The sequence below is a fragment of the Colletotrichum tamarilloi genome, assembly GCF_030869305.1.
Source record: "Colletotrichum tamarilloi strain Tom-12 chromosome Unknown Scaffold_5.1, whole genome shotgun sequence".
NCBI lineage: Eukaryota > Fungi > Ascomycota > Sordariomycetes > Glomerellales > Glomerellaceae > Colletotrichum > Colletotrichum tamarilloi.
This window is the reverse complement of record NW_026849388.1, coordinates 300,127-321,287: the sequence shown is the minus strand read 5'-3', so window position 1 is coordinate 321,287 and position 21,161 is coordinate 300,127. Positions and strand designations below refer to the sequence as shown.

At 55.8% G+C, this 21,161-nt stretch overlaps 7 protein-coding genes across 7 annotated transcripts; 4 read left to right on the top strand and 3 right to left on the bottom strand.

Annotated features, from left to right (window-relative positions):
- Positions 1 to 853: 853 nt before the first annotated feature.
- CTAM01_02202 (uncharacterized protein) lies at positions 854 to 2,532 on the top strand (the record flags this gene model as incomplete). Its single annotated transcript, XM_060518241.1, has 2 exons — positions 854 to 1,043; positions 1,127 to 2,532. 2 exons carry the CDS (start codon positions 854 to 856, stop codon positions 2,530 to 2,532), a joined length of 1,596 nt encoding a protein of 531 aa, XP_060386874.1.
- Positions 2,533 to 5,515: 2,983 nt separating this feature from the next.
- CTAM01_02201 (major facilitator superfamily transporter) lies at positions 5,516 to 7,522 on the top strand (the record flags this gene model as incomplete). Its single annotated transcript, XM_060518240.1, has 2 exons — positions 5,516 to 5,949; positions 6,031 to 7,522. The coding sequence occupies 2 exons, from the start codon at positions 5,516 to 5,518 to the stop codon at positions 7,520 to 7,522; spliced, it is 1,926 nt and encodes a 641-aa protein (XP_060386873.1).
- A 1,392-nt stretch (positions 7,523 to 8,914) lies between these two features.
- Positions 8,915 to 9,617, top strand: CTAM01_02200 (glutathione-dependent formaldehyde-activating enzyme; the record flags this gene model as incomplete). The annotated part of the gene is made up of 3 exons (XM_060518239.1): positions 8,915 to 9,077; positions 9,253 to 9,407; positions 9,498 to 9,617. The coding sequence occupies 3 exons, from the start codon at positions 8,915 to 8,917 to the stop codon at positions 9,615 to 9,617; spliced, it is 438 nt and encodes a 145-aa protein (XP_060386872.1).
- Positions 9,618 to 9,819: 202 nt separating this feature from the next.
- Positions 9,820 to 10,969, bottom strand: CTAM01_02199 (short chain dehydrogenase; the record flags this gene model as incomplete). Its single annotated transcript, XM_060518238.1, has 2 exons — positions 9,820 to 10,431; positions 10,505 to 10,969. 2 exons carry the CDS (start codon positions 10,967 to 10,969, stop codon positions 9,820 to 9,822), a joined length of 1,077 nt encoding a protein of 358 aa, XP_060386871.1.
- Positions 10,970 to 11,781: 812 nt separating this feature from the next.
- Positions 11,782 to 13,339, bottom strand: CTAM01_02198 (WD domain-containing protein; the record flags this gene model as incomplete). Its single annotated transcript, XM_060518237.1, has 5 exons — positions 11,782 to 12,327; positions 12,381 to 12,977; positions 13,037 to 13,124; positions 13,175 to 13,216; positions 13,266 to 13,339. 5 exons carry the CDS (start codon positions 13,337 to 13,339, stop codon positions 11,782 to 11,784), a joined length of 1,347 nt encoding a protein of 448 aa, XP_060386870.1.
- A 406-nt stretch (positions 13,340 to 13,745) lies between these two features.
- Positions 13,746 to 15,152, top strand: CTAM01_02197 (PCI domain-containing protein; the record flags this gene model as incomplete). Its single annotated transcript, XM_060518236.1, has 3 exons — positions 13,746 to 13,930; positions 13,996 to 14,078; positions 14,146 to 15,152. 3 exons carry the CDS (start codon positions 13,746 to 13,748, stop codon positions 15,150 to 15,152), a joined length of 1,275 nt encoding a protein of 424 aa, XP_060386869.1.
- A 383-nt stretch (positions 15,153 to 15,535) lies between these two features.
- CTAM01_02196 (uncharacterized protein) lies at positions 15,536 to 20,221 on the bottom strand (the record flags this gene model as incomplete). The annotated part of the gene is made up of 1 exon (XM_060518235.1): positions 15,536 to 20,221. One exon carries the CDS (start codon positions 20,219 to 20,221, stop codon positions 15,536 to 15,538), a length of 4,686 nt encoding a protein of 1,561 aa, XP_060386868.1.
- Positions 20,222 to 21,161: the final 940 nt, after the last annotated feature.

Here is a 21,161-nt window from a genome sequence, read left to right as displayed (position 1 = left end):
GTTGCGGATGTGTCTGCCGAGCAAAGGGCACGGCGACAAACCAACGTTGAAACTTTGCAATTCTGTGTTTAATCCAAAATCTAGAGTTATGGGCCCTGGTCTGGTCATGAGTCCTGTCCAAGGTCCCTTTCGCAGTCCCAGCTCCGCCGTCCTACACCAGCTTCATTTTCTGAATTGAAATTGTCGCAATTTCCCCTTTACAGAACCTGGTGTCTATAACAACCCCCACACAAAGCCACAGCACTCCAAGAGACTCACTCGGTTGTCCCAAAGATGACGACGTCTGAGCGGCTCCTCATTCCGCTGCGCAAATGATCAGTGCTTCGCGGTGGAGGGCGGTGAACAGCTGCCGAGTTTCGGATTCGCGGAGTGTTGAAGCTGACTGGTTCGGGCGATAGATGCGGCCCTCCCCGCCTAGCCCGTGAGATAAGATGATACTTTGTCTCGGTGCCCGCATCACATACACCACCAAAGTATCCCCGAAACAGTTGGCGGGTGCATGGGGCCCGAGTGACAAAGTGCCCCGCAAAGCCCCAAGCTTCCGGACCCAGGGAGGACTTGAGGCTACGACATCTCAACTCTAAACACGTAACGTGGCTGGCATCCCGCTGTTAGGGAATCTCGGAGCATCGCCATCACCTACCCTTTTACGCCTCCCATCCTCCATTCGCCTTCGACCGACCCTGCCGAGACGCACTCCGCAGCATGGCCTCTTGAAAGGCATTTTCAGATTCTCCTTTGCATTCTCTTCGACACTTTGCGACAGGTTTAATGACAAAATAAAGACCCGACAGACAGGACACACACGCACACCCCCAAACACTAACCTTTTTGGCGTGGATCTACCGCCAAAATGCCCGACTCAATCGATGCTCCGCTGATGGCCGGCCGACAGGACCGAGACGACGAGCTTGACTACCGGGACGCGGAAGAGGAGGCCGACGTGCTACCAGCGTCCATGAAGCATGCACGCCAATCGGGCCCGAGTCTTTTCGTATGGCTTCTCACATTTGCTGCCGGCATCAGTGGATTGCTCTTTGGATGTGAGTCTCGGCGCCCCCCCCCCCCCCAATTCTACCGTTCATGAGACAAGAAGAATAGGCAAATGCTAAACCCCTTTGCGCAGATGATACGGGCGTAATATCAGCAACGCTCGTCAAGATCGACACCTCCCTATCGAACCGAGTCCTAACGACATTCGACAAGTCCATCATCACTTCCAGCACCGCCCTCTTCGCCCTCCTCGTCTCCCCTTTTTCCTCCATCGTCGCCGACGCGCTGGGCCGCAAGCGCGTCATCTTCGTCGCCGACATCCTCTTCATCCTCGGCGCCCTGATGCAGGCCTGGGCCGGCACCGTCACCTCCATGGTCATTGGGCGATCCATCGTCGGCCTGGCTGTCGGCGCCGCCAGCTTCGTCGTGCCCCTGTACATCGCCGAGCTGGCGCCCGCTAGCCACCGCGGCCGGCTCGTGACGATGAACGTCCTTTTCATCACGCTGGGTCAGGTAGTCGCCTACATCATCGGCTGGGCGTTCGCCGAGTACGGTGACCAGTCGACGGGGTGGCGCTGGATGGTCGGTCTCGGGGCGCTCCCCGCGGCGCTGCAGTGCTCGATCCTCGCCCTCATGCCCGAGTCCCCGCGCTGGCTCGTCATGGTGGGCCAGTCGCTCAAAGCCAAGAAGGTCGTCGAGAGGGTGCTGGGAAACACGGTCGGCGGCATGAGGAACGCCGAGGCGGTCATCAAGGAGATTGAGATTGAGATCAGGGAGGAGAGGGAGGTCATGAGGCGTGAGGGTTCGCCGCGCATGGAGTGGTGGGGAGGCTGGCAGGAGCTGTTCTCCGTCGGGAGAAACAAGCGCGCGCTGGTCATCACCTGCCTGCTCCAGGGCCTTCAGCAACTGTGCGGTTTCAACTCGCTCATGTATTTCTCGGCGACCATTTTCAAGATGGTGGGGTTCGGCACGCCCACCCTCACCGCCATGAGCGTCGCCGTCACAAACTTCATCTTCACGGTCGCGGCGCTGTGCCTCATCGACCGCATCGGCCGACGCAAGATTCTGCTCTACTCCCTGCCGTTTATGATTGCGGGCCTGATGCTCTCGGCATACGGCTTCTCCTTTGTCGACCTGCGGCCCGAAACGGCGGCAGCCTCGGAGGGCGGTACCGGCGAGGGAGCGGGCACGGACAGGGGCGCGGCGGTGCTGATCCTCGTCAGCATCATGGGCTACGTCGCGGCGTACGCGCTGGGTCTGGGCAACGTCCCCTGGATGCAGAGCGAGCTGTTCCCGCTCGCGGTACGGTCGATTGGCAGCGGCGTCTCGACGGCGACCAACTGGGGCGCCAATTTCGTCGTCGGCCTGACGTTCCTCCCACTCATGGACGCTCTGAGCCCGTCGTGGACATTTGTGCTCTACGCGCTCGTGTGTCTAGTTGGGTACGGGCTCATATGGCGCATTTACCCCGAGACGTCGGGGTTGAGTCTCGAGGAGGCGACGAATCTGCTGGAGAACGGATGGGGCGTCCGACGATAGCCTCGAATTGCCGGCGACCCTCTGGCATGCCGTATGGTGCCCATGGTGTGCAATTGTGCATATGGGGATCCTTGATTTTTTCTACCTAGAGGGGTGGGATATCCCCTGGTATTTTACATATCTTAGATGACAATAGCGAATCAAAACAGCCAATTACACTATAATGATCTTTGCTGTACGGATACTAATTAGATCGGTATGGCTAGAAGGATAGTTCAGATGTACTCCGTAGATTACCTACAGTAAAGTAGGTACGGATAGAAAGGGAGGGGCGATGAAGCATTCTAGACCTTTCTGGAACGCTTTGATCGTTTCGTCGACTGCCAAGTGTGAGTGGAGAAACCAGCTCGTTCGGGATATTTTTTACCCTCTTATTTCTTCCTGCCCTGGACTGTCACTGAAGGAGCCTCGGAGGGCGGAAACCTAGGAGGCGGCAAGAAGCGGCATTGGGCTGTCGCTCTGGGTTGGGCATTCGGCGAGAGGGTCTACAATAGCGGCCGAAGACCGCGGCCCGTGGAAAATTGTGGATGAACTTGTCAGCTTGTGTTGGAAATGAGATAGATCGGGTGGATGTAGGGAGTCAGGACCCACGATCATCATCCTGAAGCCTGAAGGGGACATGTAATCTCCCCGTAAATCCGTTATTCCCCTTCCTTTTTGTGGTTGGCTAGGGTTTTCTTTTTATTGTGATTATTTCATGTGTGTGGTTGCTGCTCATTCTATGATTTTTATCCTGTGACCGTCTTGCAGCGTTTTCTCGTGGAATTTCCAAGTATCCCATGCGCGACGTCGACAACGTCGATGAAGGTAGCCATACGGCGTTCTAGACACGGACAGACGCCGAACAGTTGGATGCACACGGCCGGGGATGCCGTGGCGTTTGTGCACGTTTTGTCTAGTCAGTGCTGCAGGGAAAAAGTGGCAGACGCAAGGTGACGTTTAAGGCTGATGACTAAAGCAGTGCATAGGATGGTTCCGAGAAGGCGCGGGGCCGAAGGGGGGGAGAATAGCGAGAGAATATGTCAATGGGTGACGGGAATCTGAACTCTTGACAATTGGTAACGAATTGACACTACCTTAGGTGGAGCCAATCATTACCGTGATAGACAATTTTTCTTTCTTACCGTACGGATACAATCGTCGCCATTTCTTCTCTCTCTCGGAGGCACCGCGCCTTCGGATGGGCTTAAGTCCAGACTGTCCAGCCCCAGTGACATCATACCCGGTGTTAACCTTTCTCCTACTGCGTATGTCCCATGATTTTTTTCGTCGGATCCGACCGGTTAGCAAAAACTCTAGTTAATTGGCTTGATGGTTTAGGGCGCGGTTCAGGAAGATCATGGCAAACTCTGATTTGCTGTGTACTCTACGGAGTAAGGTCGGTAGTGCTCTGCTCGAGCCATCGGGAGGACTGTGGGTGTGCAGAAACTCTGCGAAAAGTTCGATTGAGTGTTCCTTCCCGGATGGATTGAAGTTGGTAGCCTTATTGGATGACGGAAGTCTAATCCATGGTCTCCTCTCACTCTCTGTTTTGCTGCTTGCATGTATACGTCTGTCTATAGGTACATTAAACTTTGGTAAATGACTAAGAACGAACCGCATTTGTAAGAAAGATCGTGCAACATATCGAATTTGTAACAACACTGCCTCCCTGGGCCCTATCGATCGTGCAGGATCGGGTCAGGGAAGGGTAAGGTACGAACGGCTGCATAGAAGGAGAGAAGAAAAAAAGCTGCGACACTGACAAACCAAAAAGGCCAAGATGGGAACCCCACCTTGCCCATCCCTCGGCTGGGTTCCATCACCACCAAGAAGTCGAGAATTCCCAGGTTGCAGTGCCGGCTACCGCCTCCGGCCCCGTCCGGGCCCACATTCCAGGTTGTCTTTCCTCCTTTCTGCAGTGTGCGGCGTGTGTGCCTGGGCCACACCCTTTTTCCCACTCGGGCTCGTGTCGTTCGCGCTTTTCTTTTTGTGATGCCGAACTCCTAGCCGAAGTTTTTGTATGGGCAATGGGCGCGCAAGCAAAACTTGCACAGCAAAGAAGGAAATCTCAGCAGGCATGTTGCGCCCGTGGATTTTCCATGGATCCCTCTTTCTTTAGGCCTCCCCAAGTGGGACTTTGCCGACCCCATTTGCTACCTTACCGTACCGACCCAGGTATTGTGGTATTCAAGTACTCGCACCCGACATTCTTTCCCCCTTGGCTTGGTCACCCGGGAGATGTACCGGCTCCCATCCATCAGCTGAGAACAGAGTCATTCATACCTGACTTGACAAATCTGATTTTTTTTTCTTCTCCATCCTCGTTTTGCTCCGTCTTCCTATGTGACTATCTCCATACATAGTACTTCGCCCTCGGCCTTTGCGCATCTATAGTCCGCTTCCTAACCCACTCTCTCTCAACCTCGAACCCACTTCCTCACTAATACACTGCTTCTTCATCTGAACCGATCTTTCGCCTTCCCCCCATCCCTCTCATATATCTCTGGATCTTCAGACAACGCCCATACAAATTCATTGTTCATAAGACGAAGGGACCACCCAACTTGTCTAATCGCGTATCTAGCATCTCCAGTCATACCCCTCCTGCGAATACATCCACGAGCACTTCCTGCAATTGTCTCCGATCTAGAGCTCCCCCGAATCTGACTGGCGCTTACATTGCATCGGGAGACGGCCCTACATCATATCACCGACCCTTTATTCCACATTACACTAGATTGACGTAGCTAGCTCGGCGCGCCGCCTTCACAATAGCTCCAAGCTACCTGTCAGCACAACGCACCATTGCATGAGCTCTTTGCTCCCATTCTCCACGCCCAAGAAAAGTCTCTAGCCATTGGCGTTATATACATACTGCCCAATCTGTCGCGAGACACCCTGATCCGTTCTTCACTTTGTTGAACCATCTACAGCCAGCATCAGCATCTCAAAACAACATCCAAATCAACACCCAGCCCGCACATAGCGACCTCGTCCAACAATGGCAATGGACGAAGTCGACCGCGAAATCGCGGACGCCGAGCGCGCCGCCTCTCCAAACCGCTACCACGGCCGCGAAAGCCACGAGATCGAACGGGTCCTCTCCGCCTCCTCTTCCTCAACCTCCTCATCCACGGCCTCGCACACGGGCGACCGCACCGCCGCGTATCGCACCGGCACCGGCATCAGCCGCGTCTCGACCCAAAATGACCTCGAGCGTCACCCGACGGCCCTGAGCCGCATTGCCACTGCCCGCAGCCAGCACTCCAACACCGTCGGCCGCAGCATCAAGAGCAGGGAGTCGAGGAGGCCTCTGCCGGCCATGGGCGCAGGCAAGCCGTACCCGCCACCTTTGCCGGAGCAGGAGGACTACGTTGTGGAATTTGATGGCCCTGAAGATCCTCTGCACGCGCAGAACTGGCCGATTAAGAAGAAGTAAGTCCGCCAATGCCAATTGCCGAGTTTCGGTGAAATATGGCTAGGGGGCGCTGGTGACTGACATGTCTTGGCTCGCAGGTTGCTTACAGCCGCAATGCTTGGCTACACCACGATGACGTCGGCTTTCACCTCGAGTATCTTTTCAGCAGCGACGCAAGTCATCGCGACAGAATACAACGTCTCCGCGACTGTCGGCACCCTCGGCGTCTCCTTTTACGTCCTTGGCTTCGCCTTCGGCCCAACACTCTGGGCGCCCCTTTCCGAGCTGAGGGGCCGCCGACTACCCCTCGTCCTCTCCATGTTTGGCTTCTCCATCTTCACAATCAGCTGCGCCGTCGCCAAGGACCTCCAGACCATCTTGATATGCCGCTTCTTCGCCGGCTTTTTCGGCGCGTGCCCCCTGGCCGTCGTCGCCGCTGTCTTCTCCGACATGTTTGACAACCGCACCCGCGGCACCGCCATCACCGTCTTCTCCATGGCCGTCTTCACCGGCCCACTCCTGGCGCCCTTTATCGGCGGCTTCATCGTCGAGTCGCACCTCGGCTGGCGCTGGACCGAGTACATCCCCTCCTTCATGGGCTTCCTCGCCTTCTTCCTCGACCTCTTCTTCCTCGAGGAGACATACCCGCCCGTCATCCTCGTCAGCAAGGCCTCGGAGCTGCGCCGCCGCACCCGCAACTGGGGCATCCACGCCAAGCAGGAGGAAATCGAAATCGACTTTAAGGAGCTCGTCAACAAGAACTTTTCCCGCCCCATGCGCCTCCTCTTTGGCGAGCCCATCGTCACCGCCTTGTCCGTCTACATGGCCTTCATCTACGGCCTGCTCTACCTCTTCCTCACCGCCTACCCCTTCGTCTTCCGCGGCGTTCACGGCTTCGGCGCGGGCCAGTCAGGTCTCACCTTCTTCGGCATGATCACTGGCCAGCTCATCGCCGGCGTCACCGTTCTCCTCCAGCAGCCGTGGTACCTCCGCAAGCTCAAGGCCAACAACGGCGTGCCCATCCCCGAGTGGCGTCTCCCCAGCGTCATCGCCGGCGGCGTCTTCTTCGCCATCGGCATCTTCTGGTTCGGCTGGTCCGGCTACCGCGCCGACGTCCACTGGATCGTGCCCACCCTCAGCGGCCTCTTCACCGGCTTCGGCCTCATGTCCATCTTCCTCCAGGCCCTCAACTACCTCGTCGACGCCTACCTCATGTTTGCCGCCTCCGCCATCGCCGGCAACACCTTCCTCCGCTCCCTCTGCGGCGCCGGCTTCCCGCTGTTTGCGAGCTACATGTTCAACGGCATGGGCATCCAGTGGGCCTCGACCTTGCTGGGCTGCGTCGCCATCGCCCTCGTGCCAATCCCCGTCATCTTCTACATTTGGGGCCACAAGATCCGCGCCAAGTCTGCGTACGCCCCGACTTTCGCCGCGCCCGCCGACGAGCCTGATGAGGAGGACCTGGCGCCTGCGCCGCTGAGCAATGGACACACCAGCCACCACCAGGACAACGAGAAGCCGCCGTCCATTGCCGCGATGGAAGCGAGCAGAGCTAGGACGAGCGGCGACAAGGCTGAAAATGCTGTGTGAAAAGTCATCTCAGACACTTACCATCCGAATCTACCCCAGCATATTGCGATTCCACCACGCACTTTTATCCTCGTATATATAAAGACACGAATCTGTCTTGTTTCATGTGGTCTTTGAAATTTGGTGATACCATGGAGGCGGGGAAAATTTCGAGCCGGGGTTTTTCATCTCTTGTTTAAAGATGTTTATGACGAGCATCGTTCATCTGATACCACAAAATCTTTTTTGCCTTACGCAAACCTTACCGTAGCCTTTTACGATTAATCACACCCCCCAATCAACAACTTAATACAACAAAAATTGAATAACCTCAGTATTCTCAAGTTATGCGTCCCCCTACAAGGTGCTTTGTGCTGCTCTTCTCTGTGATACAAACATACTTGCAAAAAAAACCTCACTAATCCTCACCATTCTTCTCGCCAATTAAAAGCACGTCAATGATATTTTAGACTTTATGGTGACCGCATTGTGCCAAGACCCCGCAAATCGGCATCTCAGCCCAGGTCCCATGTGGTGGCGTCCGTACCTTTGTGTCGGGACCCTTGCCCGCATCTTTTGGATCCCCCATTCGCAGGGCGCACGTCGCGGTGACATGGCCCGATGCGGCAGGTCGAACGATGCCGGACGATGGATCCCGTCGCGCCTGTCTATTTCTGTACCCGTCCACCTATCCATACCAATTCACGTTCACAACTCGACGTACAGAAGAGCTGAAGTTTGGTGCAATTAGATACTGCCTGTACGTGGTGAAGTTCACGGGGTGCGGCCCCAGTTCGCTCCGTGTCAGGTGGCCACCTTCCCTCAGCCAGGTCTGTGATCTTACAGGCTGGGTCTAACGCTACGAGAGCGTAATGCTTACACTCAAACGGAATGGGAGATGAAAAGAGTGAGGGGAAATCTGTGGCTGTGTTCTTGATAAGCTGGGTTCAGGTAGCTCTTACACTTGTTATCAACGAATCCTTCTACGACCCCTCCTCTCCGTGTCTTATGGCTCGAGTTTGTTAGTAATTTCACGTCTATATAGACCTCCCTCCTTCATTGAGCCTTTAGGGTAGTTTCATTCTATCTCTAGGAACCTCCCAATCTTGCCCCTGTAAGCCACTTTCTGAAGTTCCCTCTTCAGAGCCCACTGTCGACATACTCAAGTCAGGTAAGCGAGTCCTGAACCACTTGTGAGCTGGTTAAGTAAGCAGCGTCATATCACCATCACCACCACCACCACCACCACTCACACCTCACTCTTCACTCACACTCAATGTCGCACCACGTCTAACACAATAGCAAAGGCCAAATTTAACCAAAGATCCTAAACTCATTCCAAATCTCATTCATACTCATCGGCCCCAAAATCCGAAATCATAACAGTCAGAGCCATCTCGGGAATAAAAAACAATGTCGTCAGAAGAAGCCCCCAAGCCGTCAAAGACGTACGACGCAAGCTGCCACTGCGGTGCCATCAAGTTCTCTCTCACGCTCTCGCCGCCGCTGGAGGACGGGTACAAGGTCCTCAACTGCAACTGCTCCATCTGCCGGCGTAGCGGGTACCTCCTCATCTGTGAGTTATCCTTCACTCTCACACCCACTCCATCTCAAGATTAGAGTCCAGGATATCATTACCTCAAACACCCTCCCTACGACGCCTCATACCCAATCATGGAGGTATCTTTGGGGTCATAATACATGAACGCATAAGGCTATGACTGACACTCTGTGACTTTGAAAAAAACAAGACCCAAATAAGAAGGACGTCACATGGCACAACGGCTCGCGCGAAAAGTGCACGAATTACCGGTTCAACACCAAGACCAAGGACCAGATGTTTTGTGGTGCCTGCGGATCGAGTTTGGGGATTGACTTTCTGAAGGAGGACTATTATGGCATCAGTGTACGAGATTTCCCCTCTTTGTCCTATTCCGCCTCCCTCCTTCCCTCTTACACTGTTCCCTGCGGTAGAAAAGCTAATCGGAAGAGGTAGGCGCGTGCCCTCGACGGAGTCGACCTTGATGCTCTGACGTATAAGAAACTCGACGGGCTGAACAGGGTATCGCCTGCCCAGGACCTGTCCGGCTCGGGAGACAAGGAGGCAAGCACTTGAGTGACTCAAGGTTGATCAAATTCAAGATATGCTCTTTTGAAATTATAGTATTGTTTTATTCATAATTGTCCTGAGACTTTAAACGTGTTTATATGTCCCGCCTCTTGTTGGCATTACAGAGAAAACCACACTCGGTGCCGGCACCGCAGGAATTTCCATGGATATTTGTGCAGGAAAACATAAAAATCAATAAACACACGATCTAGATCAGACTCCCGTTCTTCTCGCTCATCCCCCGCTCTTGCCTGCCGATAAACGTCTGCATGGAAGTATCCACACGCGCAACCTTTCTCGCGATCTGCTGGACGGCGACGGGGAGTACGTTGTACCAGTGAATCCACCTCGCGTACAGCGGCATCGCGACGTGCGCGCTCTTGCCGGCGTCGATGACGGCAATGACCTCCTTGCAGACGTCGACGGGCTCAACCACGGGCGCGACAAAGGCGTGTGGGGTCTGTACGCCGTAGAAGAGGGGGGTCGACAGCTGGCCCGGCTCGACGAGGATGGTGCGGATCTCCGGGTGGGAGGCGGCGAGCTCGGCGGTCAGTGACTTGTGCAGGGCCGTGACGCCGGCCTTGGCGGCGGCGTAGTCTGTCAGGGAGGCGGCGCCGAGGTGGCCGAGGACCGAGGACATTGTGACGATGGTGCCGCCGTTGCCGCCGCGGATCATGGGCGGGAGGAAGGTCTTTAGGGTGTAGAAGTGTGCGGTCAGGTTCGTGGTGATGGACTTTTCAATCTCTTCGAACTCGAGGTCGAGGAGGGACTTGCCCTTAACGATGGCGGCGTTGTTGATAAGGACGGTTGGGGTGCCGAGCTGGAGTATGGTTAGTCTTTCTGTCTTTGTGATGGCGCATTCCGGCCTTGTAAGACGCGGTTGGTAAACTTACATCTCTTTCGATCTGCGCCGCAACCCTCGCAACTTGTGCCTTATCCGTCACATCGCACTTGTAGAAGGTCACGCCCCGCGCTTCGCCGTTCTCCATGTCATTTACGTCCAACACCGCCACGGTCGCGCCGCGCATGCCGTACACCTCGGCAATGAGGAGACCCAGGCCGCTGGCGCCACCCGTGATGACGATTACCTCCTCGGTGAGGTCAACCTCGCGTGGTAGGCCGTAGGCGATGCGCAGGTTGACCGCTTGCGCGATCCAGCAGACGGTGATGAAGCATGCCCAGGCGATGGACACGAGCATGGGCGGGGCATCCCAGCGGAGGGCTTGGGCGCGGAAGCAGAGGGGGATGATCCACGAGACGAAGGGGTGAAAGAAGGTGATTTTGAAGACCTTGACGAGGAGGTCGAGGGAGAGCGGCGCGAACCACGAGTCGCTTTGGGGTGGGCGTGGGTATTCCATCGCGGACGTCTGGGGGAGGATGGCTGGTGGTAACGGTCGTGGTGGTGGTGCGAGGGGTCGAGCAGTGTAGGAGCTCTATGTCGTTTCGAGAGTTCGATTATTAAGAGAGATTGTATAGGGGTCGCACTCTGTACAGATTCGAAAAATTAGGATGAGAGTATGAAAAGAAGAGATTCGGAAAAAAGCGAAGATGTGTCGTCCAGCGTTGGAAGTGGAAAAAACGCACAAAGATGAGACGAAGAAGCGCACAGCCAAACCTCAATTGGGCCACCAAGGGAGCTTGACGCTCTGGCGGGAACTCGTCACATGTGGATGGACCTGAGGCGTTGAAACGGTGGCCAAGCGCCCTAGGGGCCGCTCCCTGGTGGCAGCTTCCCCTGGAAACCCCTGGTGGGACGACCACTAAAACACCCCGGAGCCCCTGGCAGCCGCCCATCTTCCACGGCCAGACGAGCCGAGACCCCGCTCCCGTCAGCGCCGCCGTCAAGCTGTCTTAAGCTTATCCGAGCCCGGCGGACATGTCGGTCACCCGAGAGGGCGCGGAGGGGAGGCCAGGGACGCAAGTTTGCATGCTTCAGCACGTACCTAATCATGATCAAATGAACGGAATTAATAAGCCTACTTCATGATTCTATTTCATGATCATTGCTACATTCTTTTGACCAAACGAGTTGATCCGTGGTATAACCCTATCTAAGTTGCACTTTTCACACGACTATTCCCCCTTTTCCTTTTTACATGGACATAACAAGCCGCCCCAACGCCGAACAATGCAAAGAACTAACGCCAAAAGTGGCAAGCCCAGAATGCGCCTACTTCTCCCGGGCCAAGATCTGCTTTTCTCTCTCGCCCTTCCGCCTCTCGAACTGCTTCTTGGTGTGCCTGCGCTCGTTCTCCTCGCGCCTCTTGATTGACGAGAGCTCAATGTTCTTGATCTCGCCCGCCTTCTTGATAACCTTGGGCAGGTGACGGTGCTTCTTGATACGTCTGACCTCCGGCATGTGGCTGTATCGCTCAACCAGGGCCTCATTGTACTCGAGCGCCTGTCTCTGCTTGGCGGATCGGATGCCTGATCTGTCCGTGGCGTTGCTTCTCCAGACACGGACGTTACCGTCGTCGGAACCACTGAGAACATACTTCGAATCGGGGGAGAACATGGTGCTGAACACCCTCTGCATGCGCTTGGTGTGGTACATGTCGCGGGAGTGTCCTTGATCGCGGTTCCAGATGCGCACTGTTCGGTCGTAAGATCCGGAAACCAATTCTTCACCTGTCGGGCTGAACTCGACGCTCATGACGGCGGCGACGTGGCCCTTGAAGACGTTGAGCGCTCTGTCCATCTTGCGCATGTCGAACATCTGATTCTCGTTAACTGTATGTTCAGGGGTAGGCTAGCTTTCAGATGACTTACGTAGCAGTTATGGTCTTCGCTACCAACGACAAAGTTGAAGGCTTCCATCGGGTTCCAGGCGAGAGAGTTGCAGGTAAACGTCATCGTCGTCTTGGTCAAGGGCATCGCAGTACGGACGTCCCAGAGGACGATACTCCTGTCGTCGCCTGTACTTCCTAGAACGGATTGCTCGACCTGGTTGAAGGAAACACAGTTGATGGAGTCGGTCGCGTTCGGCCAGCGCAGCACCTCGGGCGCCGCACTTTGTCGCTCGAGGTCGTAAATAGCGATCTCACTGGAGGAAGACGAGGCTGCAAAGGCGTTTCGCGTTCGGTGGTGGGACAAGCTGAGGAAACCATTCGTACCCAGCCATGAGGAGATCGGCGGAGAATCGCCAGGCGTGTTGTAGGGATCCCAGAGTTTGATGGTCTTGTCCGCCGCAGCACTCAGAAGCTTTCCGTCCTTCGTCCAGCAGAGACTCCGTACGATGTTGGAATGGGCGCTCTTCGTCTGCCAAATCTCGGCTCGGCTCGTCAGGTCGAAAGCTTTGATCACACCGTCGGCACTGGCCGATGCCATGTGCTTGAGAGAGTTCGGATCTTTTGCCATCGAGTAAACCTGGTTCAGTTGTTAGAAATCGGGGACAATAGGCGCTCTGCTTCTCGTTTTGGACGTACTCCTTCGACATGGCCGCTGCCCATCTGTCCGATGAAAGGTGCGGCATGCATGCGCTCGAGCTTGACAGCGTTCAGGGCTTTGGTGTACCTGTATTCCTTCGTCAGCTTGGATCGCAGCATATGGCGAAGCCTGCTTACTCTCTGGCGCGCTCCATAGGGTGCTGGGCGGGATCGAGGTTGCTGCATTGCGATTAGCCAAGGTCTGCGGATGCCACTGGCCTATAATTACCGAGGAAGCTTTTGCGCGTTTGCGCCTGGAGGCTGGTAGGCCTCCACGCTCCGAGAAATGGCCTTGATCTTCATGTTGGCAGGCGCGATGCTATGTCTTGCTTGACCATAGAATCCTCGATGGCTCTGAAAGTCTCACAGAACTTCTCTCCCAAAAATTTAAGTGGGGGTGGGGACTTATCGGAGGATAATTGCCAATCAGATAAGGTGGCGGATCAATCTCGGTCCGTGTGGCCCCTGCCCTTCAGCCCACCGAAGGTGCTGGCCGGCCGGGCTTGCTTGCGTCGGTCATGGCAACCTGGACCTGTCTGAAGGCGGCGGCTGGAGCTCTTGACACTGCACCAAGCTACCTGCAACCCACCACGAATCCGGCGATCTTTCTGCAAACCACCACTCAACAACACCGACGACACACGAGCTCAATTCAGCAATCCAATTCGAACCCACCATATCCGATTCGACGTCAAATCAATCAGTCAGGATGGCTCAGGGCGAATCGGCGAGAGTGCAGGAGGCACAGAAGGTGGCCAAGACAGATCCCAGAAAGGCAGAGCAGCTCTACAAGGAAATCATCTCTCAGCCCCCTTCCTCCGCAACCTCCGATGCTGCGGTAAAGGAGTACGAGACGGCGTTGCTTGGTTTGGGAGAGTTGTATCGGGATGAGAAGTGAGCCCCTCCTTGGTCCGGTGATGACATCGTGGGGGCCCCATGTTTGCTAACAACCCGCTTAGGAAGACGCAGGAGCTCGTCGACCTGATCACAAAAAGCCGGACAACCCTGTCTTCATTCGCCAAGGCAAAGACAGCAAAGCTCGGTATGGATTCAATTTGATGTTCTTCCCAGCTGTGAAAGAACGGCGTGACTAACTAGGACCCCTCCAGTCCGCTCCCTGCTTGACCTCTTCGAGAAGATTGAGGGCAGTACCGATATCCAGATCGCAGTTACCAAGTCATGTATAGAATGGGCAACTTCGGAGCGCCGCAGCTTCCTGCGCCAGAACCTCGAGACCCGCCTGGTCGCTCTCCTTATGCAGAAGCAATCCTACTACGACGCACTCACACTCATCAACGGTCTCCTCCGCGAGCTCAAGCGCCTGGACGACAAGCTTGTCCTCGTCGAAGTCCAGCTCCTCGAGTCGCGTGTCTACCACGCCCTCGGCAACATCCCCAAAGCCCGCGCCGCCCTCACCAGCGCCCGCACGAGCGCCGCCTCCGTCTACACCCCGCCTCTTCTTCAAGCCCACCTCGATATGCAGAGCGGTATGCTCCACGCCGAAGACAAAGACTTCAACACCGCCTTCTCCTACTTCATCGAGGCCCTCGATGGCTACCACACCCAGGACGAGTCAGTCAAGGCCACTGCCGCTCTCCAGTACATGCTTCTGTGCAAGATCATGTTGAACTTGGCCGACGACGTCAACAACCTGATGACGTCCAAGCAGGCACAGAAGTACGCCAGCAAGAACCTCGAAGCTATGAAGGCCGTTGCCCGTGCGCACTCGAACCGGTCCTTGGAGGAGTACGAGCAGGCACTTCAGTCTTACCGTGAGCAGCTCGGCAGCGACGCCTTCATCCGCAACCACCTGCGACGTCTGTACGACGCCATGTTGGAACAAAACCTTATCAAGGTCATCGAGCCGTTCTCCCGTGTCGAGATCAGCCACATCGCAAAGATGGTCGGCCTCGACACGCAACAGGTGGAGCGCAAGCTCTCTCAGATGATCCTGGACAAGGTCATCATCGGTGTGTTGGACCAGGGCGCGGGATGCCTCATCATCTTCGACGAGACTGAGCGCGACAGCGCATACGACCACGCCCTGGCTACGGTTGAGAAGCTGAGCAGCGTGGTGGATGTTCTCTACACCAACCAGGCCTCCATGCTCGAGTAGATGACAAAGGCTGGCGTCCAGGGTTGGCAAAGCGGAATGGATTTGGGACTGTACTATTACCATAGACACGAATGCCGGCGGTGCATGAGACAGAAATTCATTCTGATGAAGTGGTATCCTAACAGTTTTGCGGGCGAGGTGCCCGAGTGACCAATGAAGACAAGAAACAAAAATCAAACATAACGATGCCCTGTGACGCCCAGCCTCCCAAACCTCCCCCTTATAAACGTGGTGAGAGCTTGTATACACACTCATTAAGCATGAGACTGTCGTGAAAATCATATGCCCTGCAACAGTAAGCAGGACACTTTCCCAAATTGAAAACGCCCAATATGCACACGCGCACTTCCCCAATCACCGTCATGAATATGCATGCACACCATTTACGAAAACCGAACCGAAGGAGCCTTGGGAGCCTTCCCCTGCCTCCTAAGCTCCTCCCCAACAATGAGCGAAAACACCCTCTTGGCGAGCGCCTCCTCACTCCACACGCCCACCTCGGCCTGGAAGGCGTCCACGACGTCGAGGTGCCACTGCTCCAGCTTCAAGCTGGCGCCGTGCGAGTTGACGGACCGGCCGAGTAGCCAGGCCGACTTGCTGGTGAAGTCGTCGGGGAACTCAAAGTCAAAGGGGCCCTCGCGGCGCAGCTGGATGATGTCGTCTAGGAGCAGCCAGTGGTCGCGCGACCACATTGTCTGCGACAGACGCTGGGGTTCTTGCTCTTCGACGAGTGCTGATTTTTGGACATCGTTCATTAATTGTGGTGCGTCGGTCATGGAGACATCCATGTCCCCGTTCATCTCCTCGTCTTCCTCAACGACGGTGGCTTCAGCACCAACAACATCACCATTCTCCTTGTCTTCCTCCTCCATAATGGCAGCGATGCGCTGCTGCTGCTGTTGCTGCGCAGCAGCGGCGCTACCGCTAGAACTAGCAGACAACCGCCGCTCCGCGCGGACCTGGGCTTGCGCGAGGGGCGAGAGGACGCTGCTTGTGAACTCGACGACGCGGCCCGGCGTGCGGGGCTTCAGCGGGGATCGCAGGCACGACTTTGTCGGCGACATGTTCCTGTCGGGCAACGGCCGGAGGACGCGGGCGCGCTGCTCCGACTCGGACTCTGACACCGACTTGGACTCGGCTGCAGTGGGCGAGCTTTCTGCAATGGCGGAGGCACTACTCTCCTGCCACTTCTGGATGTCGGCGCGCGTGAGCTGCATCCGCACCGGTGTCAACGATGGCACCGGCGCCGCCGAGGGGGCCTTGCTGAAGAGGTTGTTATGGGTGTTCTTTTGGGCCCCCACGTTGGGCGTAAAGTTCTTCTTCTGCGGTACAGAGGGGAACGATACCTCGTCGGACATGTTGGGCTGAGAGTCTGGGATCTCGGACCGGTGTCTGGTGCTACTGCGGAGGTTCGTTGACGCGAACAGCTCGCGACGGGTATCCATGACCGACTTCCCGAGTACTGACGGCTTGATAGCCGATACGGGATCCGAGTAGTCGTACGTGTCAGCGATAGACTTGGTCGCCGAAGGCTTGGCGGGCGAGAACAAATCCGAACGCCCGCTGGCGGAAGGGGCAAAAGCCTTCTGCGGGACAGATGGGAACATGGAGTTTGTCTCGAGGCCGGCATCAAGCCGCTCAGGGCGCTGAGCAGCACCTTGGAGATTCAGTCGCTTCTTGTCCAAGACGTCCTTGACGCCCTCTGCTCCAGGTAGGAGATTGGGAGAAGAGAAGAAGGCAGCCAGATCCTTCTTGGCGGACGACCTCTGAGCAACCTCAAACGCCTTTTGAGGGATCTGCTTCTGACGGCTCTGTTGTTGAGAAAGCATCGAGAAGTCCTCGACTTCGCCGTCTGCAAACTCTGACTTGCGGTTTCGTGACACCGCCGGCGTGAACAGCGTCTGCTTGGGGGTAGGCTCGGCGGGTTTCTGCCAGGGGCTAGGAAGAGCTGTGCGCCTGGGAGGGATAGACGGTGCTGATCGCTTCGCAAAAGACTGTTGACGGCCTCCGTTCGAAGCCGGACGCGATGCTTCTACCGCCCAAATATCATCATCCTCCTCCTCATCTTCTGCTCCGGGCTGCTCTTCCTCGACTTCAGTGTCCTCGGCACGATCTGGACTAACGAGACTAATCTCAAAACTCTGTCGCCGACTGTGCATTGACCTAGAAGCTGTGTTCGTACTAGAATGGAAGGAGCGCGACTGGGCGAAGGGCTGTTCGCGTGGGGCAGGAGCCTCTTGCATCCAGCTCATCTCATCGGCTTCATCGCCTGGAGCGACTTGAAGCGATCCCGACATTGAGAACGAGCCCTCGGGTTCTTCTCTGGCGGGAGACGTCCGCATACTCTTACTCAAGGCCTCCATAAAGCTGGGCTGGCCAGTGTGGTCGTTCTCGGGGCCGAATGGGTCATCAAACGGCTCTCCTGTTAATTGCGGCGCAAGGGGTTGAGGCTGAGGTTGTGCTGCGGCGCGGGTCGGGGAACCAAAGAATTGAGCTCCGGCCTGGATCAAGTTGGACAATGGCTGAGTCCAGCTGCGAGTCGATTTCGCGGCAGACTGAGGCTGACTGCTGCTTGTCGTAGGCCTGAAAGGGCTACCGAGAGAGTTTTGGCGGGGAGGCGATGAAGCATCAGACGTGACGCTCTGCAGAGCTCGTCCAGCCCTCACAATAGGAGATAGCGTAGGGCGAATTCCGTTGTCTGGCGATGCTGCCCGAGGCGCCAAGAGGTTGACATCGGGCGATGGAATTGGGGACGAGACAGGGGCAACGGGCGTGATATACTCATTGGAGGCCGCAGGAAGACCAACCGTCAGGTCCGGGACCGGAAGATCAGAGTTTGCTTCTTCGGGCAACTGAGAATACGCAGCTGTCGGCGAACTTTGGGCCGCTTCGATGGTCTTGGCGTCTGACTGAGGGACAGGAACTTCGGCGGGAGAGGGCGTATCGTCTGGTGTCGGCATTCTGGCTGAGTCTGATCGAGTGTAAGAAACACTCGCAATAGATGGGGCTGCGGACTTGGGTGAACTCTTACGAGCCTCTTCCTCTGCCTCTTCTGCCTCTTCAGCCTCGGCGTCCTCTTCCCCCTGATCTTCTTCTGGTGCCTCGTTCATAATTGTTTCTTCGTATGCTTCATTCATGACGGTTTCTTCCTGTGCCTCGTTCATAACGGTGTCATCGTGTACTTCGTCCATCAAGGTCTCCTCGCGTGCCTGAGAGACATCGGCCTCTCGCCCAATCTCTTGCTCGATTTCGTGCTGCGTCTCAAGGTCATTGATTCCAGGTAGCTTCGGCCTCCCAGGCGTAGCAGCTTCCAAGTAGGCTTCCGGAATCTCAGAGAAGTCGTCTTCGTACATGACAGACATCTCCTCATTTACCATCGAGCTCCGCCGGATGCTCTTAGCACCGGGTGTCGCTGCAGCCAAAACTCTTGAGGGTACGCTGGAAAACGAGTTGTCAATCTGCGAGGTGTCCATTCTCGATTCCTCCAGCCTCGAGTTCTCCGCATCCATCTGCTTGACCTTGGACTCCATAAGCTGTCTGCTAAGCGGGATAGGCTTGCGTCGAGGACTGCTTCTAGCTCGGCCTGGCGACTGATACCCTCTGCTCGGTGACGTCTCCCTGAATGCGAGAGACGGAGGTGGGAGATCGGGACGAGGCAACGACGGAAGGGCGACTGGAGATTCGATTTCTTCAGCCTCTATGGCCACGATGGGGTCCACATGCGCTTCATTCTCCTTCTGCAACTGAACCTCCTCCTCTTGAGCTGGAGGATTTTGTACTGGCGAGGATTGCTTGGCGGGGATACTTTCGATCTCATCCTCATCATCGTCAACATGCAGGGCACCGCTTCGCCTTAAAGTCTCGAGGGTCTGGTTGACGATCAAGCCAGTCTCTTCACCGACATCTTCTGAGCGAAGGTCGTGCATGCTCATGTGGCCCCTCATGGAGGGAATAGAGTTGGCGAAAATCATACTAAAATCTTCGCCTTGAGCAACAGTATCCTGGTCGCGGAGTTCGTCATTGCCATCGTTGTCGCCAATGAGTGATGAAATGTCGCTAGGCGCACCCGGTGCGAAATCGTATTCGTTGTATGCGGGTTCGTTCTCAGACTCTGAATGAAGCTGTTCAGATGGTGTCGGGCTCTTATCTTGCATATAAGCTGGTGTCGGACTGAGGGCGATTGGGTTGTCTTGTGTTGATGCGCGCGGTGTTGCTTGGTCTGACATTGTTTGCATCCAGATATCTGGTTCGGATTCCGGCATCGGGTTCGTGGGGAGCTCTCGCCTTGGGGTAGGATCGTCTACAATCATGTCTTCCATGCTCGCTGCGAGACCGTCGTCAGAAGGCGCCACGCCATCAAGGTCGATATCGTCCTCGACCGTTTCCACAGGTTGATCGGAAAACTCAACGCGCTTTGGGCGGCCGCGACGCCGGGTTGTGCTGGGGGGTATCGTAGAGGGCGCCGGGTCTTGGGAAACTTCGCGCGGTGGACGACTGGTGGCCCGTCTGGGACGAGTTGTTGATCTCGGTGTGCCTTGAATGGTGATATCGGTTTCTAAGCCATCTGAATCGGTAATGGTCTTGACTCTGCGGGCTTGTCTTGGTGTCTTTCGTGGAGAAGCTGTGGCCCTCCTCTTCGTCGCCGTACCGGTCTTAGGCGTTCCGGCGGATTTGGGAGGTCGACCTCTCCGCGCGGGTGTCTTGACGGCCGTGTTCTTCCTATCACCGGCCAGAGGAACTGTTGTTGTGTATGCGCCGCGGCTAAGGGTGGGTGTGTCTGCGTTGAACAATCTGCGCCCAACATTCCCGACACCGACATTCTCGTAATCGCCCTCGGCTTCAACGGTCACTAGCAGCCGTTTCGGCTGACGGTCGTCGCCAACCTCGAGCTCAAACATTTGCTTTCTAGGCGAAGTGCTACTGCCGCCGAGGGAGAATAGACGTTGTGATCTCTGACTTCGAGTTACGCGACGTGATGAAGGGTAGAGGGCGGAGGAGACGGTGTCGTTGAGCGGGTCTGGCGACGAAAGCAGCTCGTCGCTACCGCCTCTAGGCCGTGGCGTCGCCATTTTGAGAAATACGGGAATGGCAAAAAGGACCAAAAAAAAAAAGGCCGCGCGCTATGTTTGTCGCATAGACTTTTCTACGAAAGAAAGAAGAAACGACGACGAAAAACTAGGCTCAATGGCCTTCGTGTGAAACCAGCAATAGAAATATGTCAAATTCTATGCATTGGATAAGTGTCGTCGCGAAGTGGTGTGGCCGTGTACATGCGAGCTGCAGTCTGCACAGAGGGACGGTCGGGCCTGGCCACTTGGGTTGTCAAATCTGTTTTGTTTACTTAGTCCCAGATTGGGCTTAGCTCGGCCCCTCGGTCGCGGGGGTCCCGTCCCGTCAGCTTCCAAGGCCATTGAGGTTGCGATGACAGGGGAACAACTTTTCCCCGCTGTTCCGATCAGTCCCGCTCTTCCAGGTGGCCCACCCAGATTCCCAGTCCGTGAAAAGATCCCTCGTCAGCTTCGTCGAGAAGAGTTAGCTGATGCGCCCTTGAATAAGTACGGACGCTGATGGTGGGTGCCTTTGATGCCCTTGCCTTATCTCAAGGAAAGAGGGTCGCGAAGCTGTCATGATCGGGATTTTTACCCTGGTCTATCAGGCAAATGCGATAGGCATTCTCTCCCTTGATGCTCGGCAGTACTTCCGTTTCTCCAAATGGACCTTGGCTGGCTTACATCCCAGCGGAACCGGTGCCGAGGCATTGCCGGGTAGAAATCACTAGGTACAATGTCTCCCGCCTTATACAACATTCCTGTTCATGATCATACTGCTACATGGCTCCGACTCTTCTGATGCTTTCCTTCTATTCAGATGTTGTATCAACTGTGTGCTTGATCATTAGAAAGAAACACCAGTAAGAAAAGAAGATGGGAAGCGTATTTTCTTCCCAAATGAAGCATATCTTCCCGGGCCCCGAAATAGCTCCGACCCCACGAGCTCCCGAAGGGACCC